We start from the raw sequence: 14,336 nt of genomic DNA, 5'->3' as shown, positions 1-14,336 counted from the left end.
CTTGAAGTTTGATAAATATGGAAGGGCAAACCTCAAAGATGACCTCTATTCTACACATACACATACATATTATGCCTTAATTAATAAACCAATAAGTTTTAGTATTTTTTGTATTAATTGATATTAAAGTTTTGAAAGACTTTATGAATGATCTACAATTCATGGGAGGAGGGGATTTATATATATATTGTTTTTTCAATAAAAGTTTTAAATCTTATAAAAAAATTATTTTACAAAACTACGACAGCTCACTGTTGTTGCAACAAATAAAAATCTAATAAACAACGGATGACCATCATTGGCATTTACTGTCAACATTGCAAAGTAAATGGCACCAAATCTCCTTCCGACGAGAACGTTGAAGAAGTCGACAATTCAAGATTGTAAATCTCTAGTATTGATTTACATTTGATCTTCTAGATGGATTAAGGTTGCTCCACTTGCAATGTCTTTGTTTGATACATTTTTCTCATAATTAAAAAAAATTTATATCAATTTTCATTGTTAATTTAATTTAATTTAATTTAATTAAAAAAATTTTACATTAGAACTTATTTTCATTAAATAATTTATTTTCAACAAAAGTCATCAAACTATTTTTCATTCTTAACCAAAAATATATTATTTATACTCATTTCTTTTAAATATCTATAATAAAGAATGAGAATTAGGGTCGTAACACAGCCGAGCTTTTGCAATCCCAAGCATAACCCTATATTTTTTTTTTTATCTAAACCCATTTCTACGCTGACCCTAATTTAAGGTTAAAGATTATTGTTCCTGATCTTAAGCCTTACAAGGTCAAACTAAGCCCATTCCTGCTTTTATTGACCCTATCTTTGGCCCTGATTGGCCTTGATTGTCCTTGTCCTCCTTAGAGCTTGAGATGAGAGTAAACTAGAAAGACTTTTAGGAATGAAGATCCTAGATTCAAAAATTAAGGTATTTTGGCCATATCCTTGTCCTTGTTCCTAATTTATTGAGATCAAGCATTAGGGATAGGATTAAGGCCAAAATTAAGGTCAGGGTCAGGGCAAAAAATTAGGGACAAGTTAGTGACAGATCTGGCAGGCCAAAGAATAATATCAGGCCCGCCCTTAGCCCTAACTCACCCTCAGAGCCAAAATCTTGAGTCCAAGACCTATTCGGACTCAGGACAAGCTTAGGACGGATCATGATGCAATTTTTTGTAAATCTATTAATGACTTAGTATATAAGAAATTAATAACATTTGTCCTCTGAAGTGATCAACCAGGATCAGGGCCACCGGGCTACTCTTGTTATTAACCATGAGGATCTGGGTTCGTTCTGTTTTATCTCAACAAATAAGAATAATAATAAATAAATAAATAAATAAAAGAAAGAGATTGAAACTCACCATTTATTATGAACAAAAGCAAAATATTGCGCAAAGTCCACTTTTTTTTTTTTTTTATGGGTAAAAGTCCACCGAAAGCGCTACAATTTGAACTTTAGCATTTTTTTAAAATTTTTTTTTTTTGTTGTAATCAAACTTTTGCAATTTGAAAGAAGATTAGGTGGATTTATAGCTTGATTGCGACTTAAAATTGAAATGAGTAGTTGTGAAGTTGGTTTGGTATTATGTTCCAACTTCCAACAGGGTAGTTGTGGTTTTAAATTCTTACTTACTTTTGGGTGGAAGGGCTTAATTAGTTAAACAAAAAAGGTAGTCTTGAGTCTAAATGATAAATAGATTATTAAGAAGCATTCGTATATCTTTCAATCAAAACAAGTGTAGATGCGAAAACGTCCAATTGGCTTGGTAGTCTTCCACTCTTTGGCTCTTGGACAACGGCGAAGTTAGGATTGAATATGGGCCGATAAGGATACCCATACCTATACTAGAACCGACCATAAGCCGGCAGTTGAATGTTGAAATGATACCCACGAAGAAGAGAACCTGTTTCTTCCACTTTCACATCCCACGTAGATGAAGGAAGGTGTGGGAAAGGAGGTTGGAAAAACATTTGATGCTCATCTACTTGTCCTTCTCTTGCCCTTTTTATATAAGAAGCTATTTCCCCTGCATTTGTCATCCACCCATCACCGCTACCTTCAGAGCTTAATTGGGTTGTCTGCCAGCCCCAGTTATTAATTTCCAGTCTCCAGATTCCTAAGCTCTCAAACTTTCAGGAGGAAAAATGGTGACTGTTGAAGCCATCCGCAAGGCTCAGAGGGCTGAAGGTCCTGCCACTGTCATGGCCATTGGCACCGCCACTCCCCCCAACTGTGTCGACCAGAGCACCTACCCTGACTACTACTTCCGCATCACCAAAAGTGAACACAAGACTGAGCTCAAGGAGAAGTTCCAGCGCATGTGTAAGTAATTTTATATATATTTTCAACTTATCCTTAATTACAGCTAGCTTTTCGATCGATCTGCATGGGCTTTTCTTCATTGGGTTTCTTCTTATCTTGACTCTTGATTAATTGCTTTGTTAATAGGCGACAAGTCGATGATCAAGAAGCGTTACATGCACCTGAATGAGGAAATCCTCAAGGAGAACCCAACCATGTGTGAATACATGGCTCCTTCTTTGGATGCCAGACAAGACATGGTGGTTGTTGAAGTTCCCAAGTTGGGCAAAGAAGCTGCTGTCAAGGCTATCAAGGAATGGGGACAACCCAAATCCAAGATTACCCACTTGGTCTTCTGCACCACCAGTGGTGTTGACATGCCCGGTTGTGATTACCAACTCACCAAGCTCCTTGGCCTCCGACCCTCTGTGAAGAGACTCATGATGTACCAACAAGGTTGCTTTGCAGGTGGCACGGTCCTTCGTCTTGCCAAGGATCTTGCCGAGAACAACAGAGGTGCTCGTGTACTTGTAGTCTGCTCTGAGATCACTGCTGTAACCTTTCGCGGCCCAAGTGACACTCACCTTGACAGCCTTGTTGGTTAGGCTCTGTTTGGAGATGGAGCAGCTGCGATCATAGTTGGGGCTGACCCAATTCCTGAAATTGAGAAGCCATTGTTTGAGTTGGTGTCGGCTGCCCAAACAATCCTCCCTGACAGTGATGGTGCTATAGATGGACATCTCAGAGAGGTTGGCCTCACTTTCCACCTTCTCAAGGATGTCCCTGGCCTCATCTCCAAGAACATCGAGAAGAGCCTCTTGGCATCTCTGATTGGAACTCACTCTTTTGGATTGCCCACCCAGGTGGCCCGGCCATCTTGGACCAGGTCGAGCTCAAGTTAGCCCTTAAAGCTGAGAAACTAAGGGCCACAAGACACGTGCTTAGTGAATATGGAAACATGTCTAGTGCCTGTGTGCTGTTCATCTTGGATGAGATGAGGAAGAAATCAGCTGCGGAAGGGCTGAAGACTACTGGCGAAGGTCTGGAATGGGGTGTTCTCTTTGGGTTTGGACCAGGGCTCACTGTTGAGATTGTGGTGCTCCATAGTGTGGAAGCTTAGAGAGAATATCATGGTACCATTGAAGTGAGGCCCTGGAGCAGGGCTTAGGCATATTTTATGGTAATTGATAGAATATGAATGGCTAAGGTTGTGTTTGGTTTCGCAATTTCGTAGAGTCTGTGGAATTAGGTTCTGTAGAATCATATTCGTAATAAAAAACTGTTTTGTTTTGCTGGTTCTAACAAGTGAATTTGTTTGAAAAACTATTTGGTTACTCTGATTCCAACAAGTGAATCTGTCTAAAAAAACTGTCTGATTACATTGATTCTGTGAGTAGATTCAACCTAAATCACTTGAAAAACTATTTGGTAACCCCATGAATTGATTCAACTTATTAGTAAATTATACTTTCTTATACCTTTACCAACACCTAATCTCAAATTTCTTTTTAGATCTTGAATTTATTTATTATTTTCCCACATAATGAACATCTACTAGTACCCAATACTATCTGAACCAGATACTTGGGGTAGAAAGGACTGTACGGCTCATCCATGAGCAGCCATCAATTGAAAATTCAACTGATGCATATTGGAGTAAAGAAATTGTGGCCCCATTAAACTGCTAATCATAGTGATTCTCAATGCCAATGGGGTTTGTTGGAGTCAACCACATTATAAGAAAAACATCTAGAGGAGATGGATGGTTACTGATATATTATGGCGAAACAATATCTTTAAAGGAAAGTTTAGGCATTGGTGAGGCTAGAGTTAAAGAAACAACTACTTCAAACGAATTATTCATTAAAATCTGGAAAGGGATTACAGACAGGATTACTTGTTTTCCATCACTCAAAAATTTAGTCCCTAAATGCTCCATAGGAGTTAAAGAAAGTTCCCTCAAGCATCCATTATGGTCAATGCTTAATTGGTAAGCATGCATGGCACACTTAGTCCCCAGGAATTCAAAATACAAGATATACTTAATAACAATTTACATTTGATTGACTCAAAGAATTACATAAGTAAGCATGCACTAGAACTGCCCTGTTCAATCACCACTGCTTTAGATCATCCAGATGAGTAAGACGACATGTTTCAAGTAGGAATTGTGGTAAATCCTCTGCTATATTAGTCTGCATTGAATGGTGAAATAAGTTAATGTGACTAAACTGGTAGAGAAGCGAAATGATGGACCTTGAACAAAGCAAGATTAGTGATCCATACAGAACATTCATCTCTTAGTACTAAACCCCTCTTGCAATTTCATTTCCTTCTAATTACAAAGAAATTTTTATACTTACGGGATAAGAAATGCAACAACAGAGGTTGAAACAGCAGCATTTGATGAATCAAGCTCTTCTTCTCCAGCAGCAGCAACAGCCACAACAATCTCTCTATCATCCTGTCCTTAAGGGAAGCAAGAAATCTGGACATACGTTGAATTTACACTTATAAATCTGCAAAACATGCAACAAATCTGAATATACATTGAATTCAATGCACCATTAATGAAATTCAGGGAAGCAAGAAATGTGGATATACATTCAACTCAAAACATGCAACAAGTGAGTCATGGCCAATCAAGTGAGCATATAAATTTGCATATACACACCTAAAGCCAATCAAATGAGCATATAAATCTGCATATACATACCTAAAGCCAATCAAGTGAGCATATAAATCTGCATACACATACCTAAAGCACCATCAATGAATTCAAGTTTCTGTTAGTACATGACTAAGTAGAACCTTCTACAGCTCTTAAAACTCAATTTCATGCTAGGGAATATACATAACCAAAGTTCAAACAAATTACAAAATCTAAATACCAATTGTTTCAGATTCTCATATCACCAAATCTAAATACCAATTGTTCATACAAAAAACCAGAGTAAATTGTCCAAAGTACTCAGTAGCATATTATCAAGTAAAACTTAATAATATGAGCAACACCCTCCTCTTTCTCTGTTAGCATTGAGATCCCTAGCTGGTTGTGACATGTGAAAAGCTCCTTCACACACAGGCAGATGTCCAACTGAAGCTTCATGACCAGCACTTGTTAGTTTGCTATTCACCACTTCCACCTTTAAATTCGATACCTGAATTCAAGAAAATACCACAAATAACTTAAATACAAGTGATTGTAATGACAAATGCATCAAAGGCAGTAAATTCATATTGTTGAAGTATATACACTTGGGCTATTTACTGTTTACGACACTATTCACGTGAACAGTAAAGGTAACACAGTAAAAACTGCATAGTTTCTATTTCTAATGTAGGAGTCTTGCTACATAAGTTTTGGGAGTTTAGAAAGCATAGTTTCTATTTTGGTGGTAGTTTCTATTTTAGGAGTTAGGAAGTTACTAAAGCTGTAATATTTTGTTTCTTTTTTCTAGAGGACAATTACTTGTCTCTCAAGTTGTATTAGATTCATCAGAAGCTAAAAATAAAAGTGCTCTGTGATTCTAGACTTTTAAGCAAGAATCACAAGCCTCTTCTACTAGTTCTTCATCTCTCTTCTCTTCTTCTTCTTCTCTCTTTTCTTTGGTCAAGTTCAACTGCTGTTTTGATTATTTAATGCTTGTTTTCTAACACATATCTTAACTTTATCAAGCATATCTATCTAAGTAAAACTTGATGACAGTTACCCTATCCTCCTCTTTCACCATAAGTAGTGCATTCCCTAGCTGGCTGTTTTTTGAAAATACATATTTTGCAAGCAGGCAGGTCTCCAAGTCAAGCTCTGATACTGCATTGAGATCCCTTGTAAGTTATTTACAAATAACTTAAAAGCAAGTGATTGGAGTGCCACCCTTGGAGTTTTTTTTTTACTGGAGCCAATCCTGACCTCCCTTGTAATCGGATATTTTAAAGTTTTTGTTTGCTAGAGTGGAGATATCTTCTTTGAGATTCTAAGGCAATATGTGGTATTCTTGAAATCAAATAGTTGTGACCTTCACCACCTTTGTAATTGTAGTTGGGTGACAAAAATGCATCATCTTCCAAAAGACATGTCAACAAACAATAATGACTATTAATGTTGAAGTAGTAGAAAGAAATCTATCTAAATAAATCAAATCTCAATCTCTAAAAGTTGTTTCATTTATTCACATAATAAAGACAGTAAAACATTGAAATGCTTCTTCAAGTTGGTTGAGAGGCAGATTTAGATCACCACAAAAAATGTCAAAGCAAGCATCATCAGGTTCACTTGGAATAAGATTTAAGGGTTTAAATATGTTTCAACTTCGACATGTAAAAGAAAGAAGAAAAAACAAAAGAAGAAGACATGTAAATACTTTTGTAATTTATCCAAACCTGGTTTTTAATAAGAGGGGGGGGGGTGAAGAAAAAAAAGAAATAAAAGCCAGAATTTCTAGGGCAAAGTTACATAAACATATGGAAGTACTAAAAATATCACCTACAAGAGCTTAGTCTTTTAAGATTTCTTATGCTTATATGCATCTAGCTGTGTCAGAATAAATTCAAGCACTTCATTTAACATTCTAATTGTTGCTGTACTTCTTCAGCTCCTCACTCTCCTTGAATTCAGCCACTGCACTTCCCCGTGCCCTAGAGACCATTTACTCTATAGCAAACTTTATCTGCTCAACAAGACGACTTGAATTTCATTGTTTAGTGGAAATTTAGAGTATGAAATTTGATTGCCTATTTGAAACCTATTCAGATAGCAATATTTAGTGGAGAAAGATTTTCTTTGACATGTGGAAGTTTACCAAACCATCCTATAGATATGGATCTTAATGACTCTCTTTATGTACAAAAATCAAAGCATTATTTGTCCTTATATCTTATTGTGCTTTTTTTTAGGCTTTGAGTCTCCCAAAATCCAAATTCCTTTGGAGTTCCATTCCCTTTGATCAAGAAGATTCAGTTGTAGAATTCAAGGTAGACTGCATAGAGCTTGGAGACCTACATGTCAAGTGCATTCATTGCTCATCTTCATACGAGGGTTCATGCAACAACCTAGAGGTTTTTTATTTTTTAAAGCAAATAAGATATACACCTGCTCCTAAGTTTGCAAACAAGAGAAGAAAGACTCCTCAAAGAGAATTACATCAACAGTTCCTTCTCACACCTTGACCCATGAATTTCATAGACAACACCAAAAATCTTCTTGAATTCCTTAAAAGATAGTCCTATCCCAACAAGTTTAAGAAACTATAACAAGTTTACTCATAATTTTGGATGATACGAAACTTCTATTTTTGAAGGAAGTGATCACTTACCAAGTTTGAGAACCCTTCTTTTGGGTTATATTCTTCCTCTCCAAGTATCAGCCCCAAGGTAAATTTCCCTGACCAAATGTAGCTCTTTGAGCACATCACCAATGTCCTTTCGATCCTGTGGTGACTCATCTGAGCAAGCAACACCAACTCTAATAACTAAATTAAGACATTCTCGAACACTTCCATTCATGCATCTTTGACTGCTAGTGGTTTCAGCTATTCTTTCGATTGCCTCTTCATTATCTTCTTCCATGTAGAGAAGAGATGGATCAACAATAGTCATCACATCATCATGCAAAGCCATATTAGCCCATAAATGAAGGTTAAAGCTATCCTTAAACATTTCATCAGTTGGTCGTTTCCCGGTGAACATCTCTAACAACAAAATGCCATAACTGTAGACATCACCATGCGTCGATACATCGGCACCTGCACCATACTCTGCAATACATGCATCATGACATGAAAATACTTTTTGGAAGTATCGAGAATATGAGAAAATCCTAAGTGTTATTATTCTAAGATAAACATGACTGAGGAAGAGTATATTTACTTCTTACTCTAATGAACTTAAAGGTAAAATTGAGCACAACAACAGATGAAATTTCATTGCTATATGCTCGGGGTGCAGAAAATAAAGGACAAAAGGGAAGTCAAGTGAAATCAAGGATAACATCTTTCCCATCTCACTTTTCAATTGTTTGAGATATTTTTGCCTCTTCTTTAGGAAGATACCAAATATTTTATAACACGTATGTGAAATAATAATCATGCCTTAAGAATTGAAATGGAATATGTGAAACAAAGAAATGGAGTCATCTTATGAATTCACCAAAGAAGAGAAAAAAATTAATACTAGATAATAAGGATGGTACATTACCTGGTGCAGTGTATCCAATAGATCCTTTTATTATGATTGAGCTAGATTGATTTTGAGATCTTCCTGTGGCTCTGAAAGAATTTTTGATATGCCAAAATCTCCCAAATGTGCATTCAAATCATCATCAAGAAGAATATTGCTTGGCTTTAGATCACAATGGATAATGTGCATATGACAATGGTGGTGAAGATAATCCAATGCTGTGGCTATATCAATCGCAACATTCAATCTTTGAATGAGGTTTAAATGTCTTTGTCCGTCATCCACTCCACTTGGATGTGGATATAACCATTCATCTAGATTCCCATTAGGCATAAACTCATATACTAAAGCCATAAATTCATTTCCTTCAAAATCTATGCTTGAGCAACTCGTTAGGATCTTGACAAGATTACGATGCCGTATATTTCTAAGGGCTTCACATTCAGCCATGAAACTCTTAGATGCACCCCTTCGTTCAATTTTGAAGACCTTAACTGCAACAATTGTTTCTCCATGATTGAGAATACCTCCATTGAGAACACCTTTGTACACATAACCAAAAGTCCCCACTCCAATCAAATTCCTAGATGAGAATCCATCAGTAGCTTTAAGGAGTTGAGCATAAGATATCTTAAAATGATGATCTCCCACTAAAGGTACTGTGGATTCTTTCATGTATTTCCTTCTCCGGTGAATGACAAAAAATAATATTGTACAAATCAAAGATAGAAGAGCCCCACAACCACATATGGTGATTATCAACTTGAGAACTTGTGGCTTACCATCCTCTTTGGACTTTTGGATTTGGCATGCTTGCAAATGAAGTTCTGGTATACCACCACAAAGTCTATTGTTCCCAAGGACTGAAAACGCACTCAAGTTTCCAAAGACTCCTTCTATTGGTATCTCACCCTCCAAATTATTGAATGATAAATTTAAATTTTGGAGAAACTTGAATTCTCCCAAAATTTTTGGGATAAGACCAGAGAAGTTGTTATGTGAAATATCCAAGTCTTCAAGACCTCTTAGAGAACTTAGAGAAACTGGTATAGACCCTTGAAATAAATTTCTCCTCATATAAACATGTTGTAGGCTCGTACAAGCACCTAGGGATCTAGGGATTTCACCAGACAACATGTTTTCTTCAACATCTAAGATTTCAAGGTTGATCAATGCACCCACTTCCGAAGGTAGAGGACCAGAGATATTGTTTATACCCAAGTATAGTTCTCCTAGTGTGAAAATATAAAATATTTCTTTGGGGATGATTCCACTAAAGTTATTTCCGGAGAGGTCCATGAATGACAAACTTTTGCATTTTCCAAGATTTGAAGGTATTTTTCCATGTAAGTGATTATCATTTAAAGTGAGAACATTCAATACTGTTAAATTTCCAATAGAAGAAGGGATTTGCCCTGTGAATCTATTCTCATCTAAATAAAGTCCATAGAGCGCTTCATATCTTCCAAATGAAGTTGGAATACTGCCTTCTAGCAAGTTTCCAGCTAAGTTCAGCAACTCTAAACGGGCAAGGTTCTCCAATCCTGCTGGAATTTTTCCAAATATTTGGTTTTCATATATTACAAGCGCTGTCAGTTGAGTTGATAAGTTTGCTATGGAGTTCGGGAGCACACCACCAAATAGATTGTTATCAAGATATAACTGTTGTAAACTAGTACAGTTGGTCATTGTGTGGATAAAACTCAAGTCATCACTCTCTCCACTTCCCAAATGATTGAGGCCTAATTTAAACGCAGATAGTTGTGATAAGCCTCCAAAATCAATGGCCACTTTCCCAACAAGATTATTATCTTGAACTTCAAATGTTTGGAGATTTGATAGATTGGAAATTGAAACTGGAAGTGATCCATGAAATTGGTTTTCTGCAATTGAAAACCACCATAGATTGGGTAGACTGAATCCTACAATTGGTGGAAGACTCCCATGAAGTTGGTTCCCTTGAAGATCAATAGCACGGAGTGAGGAAAGATTGTATAGAGTAGGAGGTATTGTACCTACTAACCTGTTTCCACCAAGCGCAAGTATCTCTAGCCTTGGCATTTGGCCAATGGCATCTGGAATACTTCCACTAAGTCCATTATCTCTTGCATAAACAGATTCAAGGGATGAAAGATTCGCAAAGGAAGTTGGAATCGGTCCACTTAGATTGTTATTTTCAAGTATAAGGACTCGAAGCTTTGACAAGGTGCCGAATTGTATTGGAATTTTCCCTGCAATATGATTGCGAAGCAAGTGGAGTTCTACAAGGTTGGAACAACGTGAAATGTTGGATGGGATTTCCCCTTCAAAAGAGTTGTTGGATATAGATAAATATTGAAGCCTGGATAGAAAGCTTATCTGATGAGGGATTTCACCGTGTAAGCTATTGTTCTCGAGTGAAATGATCCGAAGGAAGCTGAGGTTACCTATTTCTGGTGCCATGGGTCCTACCAGTTCATAGGACTCCAACTTCAACGCTCTGACTCTATTTGGATGCCGGCGACCGCCACACGTAACGCCTCGCCACTTGCAGTAGGGAATGGAGTCATTCCAAGAGCTCATAACCTGAAAAGGATCATGAGTTATGCAAGACTTGAAGGCCAACAAGGCTAGCCGATCATCATCCGTTCCATTAAGGAGAGATGACGATGATGATGGTGATTGTGCAGCCAAGGCCATGCTCATGGCATCATGAAGCTGCTGCACCAGACAATAATGAGAATTCTAACATTAATCCAGCAGAACGGAAACAGCAAAGGCACATAATAACCCATCATCACTACTCAAATTAATGGCAAATAAAGCGCTGTGACTTGCAGTTGCAGGCAAATGGAGTGAAACGGAAACTACTACTATTATTAATGGAGTAAAAGACGGGTTGGATCTATGGATTATTAATGAGTGATAGAGAACGAAGATTTATAGTTCCACACTCCACTAACCCTCCATTATTGGTAAAAAGAATTAATAATTATCACAACAACTCATCGATCTCGCTTTCAATCCCGACTTATTTTATCATTAGTATATCCACCGATATGGAATTCAAGATTCCCTGTTATACATGTGAAAATTTATTCAGTCGATTATAAAAACATAATAATAGTAATAATTAATTAATTAATTCGGCCAGAAATGAACAATTCATTTCCTTGTAGATGTGTGATATTTGTCCCAATATCACATCAAATGATTGAAATTCATTTATAAATCACATTAAAAAGTTGTGATTAAATTTTAAAAAAAATTATGTAATTTGTAAATGGACTTTAACATTTTGACGGCATGCCTAATGTTGAGGCTGCTGAAGTTGTGAGTACCCGTGAAAATCATAATTGACATCTCCAGTAGATTGTCTAGCTTTTGTTCATACGACACCATTATGGTTTCCACGAAGAAACTACTGTCATTGAGAAGTTTGAAAGAGAAGAAAAAATAAAAATTGTAGGGTTTTAGGACCATAAAAGAATTCTGATATTTGGTTTTGAATGCTCAATACTTTACATTAGCTTGAATATTATATTTATAGTTTAATTAATTACATGAATAGGAAGTTGAGATATACAAGAAAACAAATTTGAACAATTTAGAACACATGTCACAGATCTAGGACTGGATATTAATCACTATACATGCATGGATTGAATTTAGGACGTGTTTGTTGGGTTTGCGTGGTCATTATCTCAAGTGGGTCCCAGGTTTTTACAAGATCAAAAGAAAACAATGGGGTTTTATCATTTTTTTTACACCGACAACACATCAGTCAAATGGCAATCAATAATTTGAGGCAAAAAAAGTGGACTTTGTTCTACGCAAGATGAATTTTTTTTTGGAGTGGTAGAAAGAATCAATGAAAATTAGAGGCTGATTGGTAGATGGATAGACTTTAGTGATAAGTCTTTGCCCGTGAGAAACTCGAATCTTTAGTGTGTGAGATTTGTTATGCTTTGATAGATATGAAATGAGGATTCTTGTATTAACTTATTCAATTTTGTACCAAATTTACACATTTATATCTCTTTATAAGAATTTGATTGGTGATTTAAGTGAGTTGAATTGGTATTGATTGATTCATATCAAAATAGGCCAATTCCAGTCTTGATTTCCACTGATATGATATGATGAGAATTGAATGGACTAAAGATGTATTCTTTAGATGATGGATTATTTATAACTGGTGGACAGATTCAATGCAAAATTAATGGTTGAATGGTAATCGTGGTACGCGTAACTGGCCCGGATGAACTTCATATCCAAAAAAAAAACTTCTTCCTTAGTCTTTACCGTGTGACATGGGCAATGCTTTATGTTAGAAAATTGAATTTTCCCAATATTCACCTGATGGTCATTTTTTAACAAAAATTAAAATAGTAGTTTTTCATCTCTTTTGAACTTTTTCTGACCACGTCAAAGGGGGAAATCACTATTTGGTCCAAAAGGAAAAAATCACTATTTTTTCATATCCTTTGGATATTTTCGCCTCTATGTCGGTATAGTCAATTTTAAGGGTAAAAATGTTCAAAAAGATGAAAAATCACTATTTTTTTTAGTTTTATAAATCTAATTCAATTTTAATTAATTTTATCAAGTAAAATATTGAGTGACTACTCTTGTAAAAGGAAACCTAAAAGTAGCTAATCATGTAATTTTCTCACAAATGTTCAAAGGGAAATGAATGTGAAAAATGGTATCCACAAATACAGAACAAAACATAAAGCATCAAAAATATTGCATAGAATTCCTTCAATAAAAGATAAATAAAAACAAAAGTCAGCACAAAATCAAACTAATTTCCACTATCAAATTTCAGAAAGTGTGAACCTTACTTGCTGTGGTGAGACCGTGAGAGAACCAGCCTTTAGCATGGTAAAAAATTTGAGGGAAACTCAAGTTTCAACCGGGTGAAAATGGGAAACTTAGGTGGAAATTTGGAAATTTTCGAAGAAACCGAGGACTTTTCCGTACAAGTTTCGACAGGTTTTAGAGAGTATTTTGGGGTGGGATTCTGTATTTAAGCTAATTAGAGTATAAAGAACACATTGGTTGTATTTTGCTAAAAAATCAATGTAGATATATCATTCAATAAACATAATATCAATGTAGAGTTGTCCGAAAAGCATATTATAAACTTAACTACTTAAGCACATAACATTCAATATATAATTTCTAACTTCAAAATAGTTGACAATAAAAGAAAAATACAACTTAATGCTAAGAGGAGTGCCAATAGTAGAATAAGATTTAAGGGTTTAAATATGTTTCAACTTTAACATGTAAAATACATATGGAAGGACCAAAAATATCACCTACAAGAGCTTAGTCTTATAAGATTTCTTATGCTTATATGCATCTAGCTGTGTCAGAATAAATTCAAGCACTTCATTTAACATTCTAATTGTTGCCATACTTCTTCAGCTCCTCTCTCTCTCTCTTTGAATTCAGCCACTGCACTTCCCCGTGCCCTAGAGACCATTTCCTCTATAGCAAACTTTATCTACTCAAAATCAGATGACCAAGCCTACAACAAACATATATAACAAACAAGTAAAGAATCACAGCAAGACGATTTGAATTTCATTATGTACTGGAAATTTAGGGCATGAAATTTGATTGCCTATTTGAAACCTATTCAGATAGCAATATTTAGTGGAGAAAGATTTTCTTTGACATTTGGAAGTTTACCAAACCTTCCTATAGTTCATAAACATTTATTGGTTATGATCTAACTATATTTAGTAGAAACCAAACAAAATATGGGGCAAAGTAATGAAAAACAATAGGATTAGTAGTGAAAATGTTGAGAAAATGAGTAGAAAATAAGAGGTGTTAACCACCTAAAG

At 35.8% G+C, this 14,336-nt stretch overlaps 1 protein-coding gene and 1 pseudogene across 2 annotated transcripts; one reads left to right on the top strand and one right to left on the bottom strand.

Annotated features, from left to right (window-relative positions):
• The first annotated feature begins 1,930 nt into the window (after positions 1–1,930).
• LOC149010380 (chalcone synthase 1-like) lies at positions 1,931–3,555 on the top strand (annotated as a pseudogene). Its single transcript, XR_016174700.1, has 2 exons — positions 1,931–2,340; positions 2,467–3,555. The product of XR_016174700.1 is annotated as a chalcone synthase 1-like (transcript).
• Positions 3,556–5,070: 1,515 nt separating this feature from the next.
• Positions 5,071–11,368, bottom strand: LOC149010379 (uncharacterized). The gene is given in 5 exon segments (XM_089161374.1): positions 5,071–5,480; positions 7,635–8,075; positions 8,515–8,586; positions 8,589–11,190; positions 11,193–11,368. Coding segments are annotated over 4 exon segments (3,171 nt in total). The 5' UTR covers positions 11,274–11,368; the 3' UTR covers positions 5,071–5,480; positions 7,635–7,659.
• Between the last annotated feature and the right edge of the window lie 2,968 nt (positions 11,369–14,336).

Source organism: Hakea prostrata, chromosome 7 (assembly GCF_041222555.1).
Source record: "Hakea prostrata isolate BN-2017 chromosome 7, UWA_Hpros_2, whole genome shotgun sequence".
Taxonomy (NCBI): Eukaryota; Viridiplantae; Streptophyta; class Magnoliopsida; order Proteales; family Proteaceae; genus Hakea; species Hakea prostrata.
Note: the sequence above shows the minus strand (reverse complement) of the source record. Positions and strands in the feature narration are given on the sequence as shown.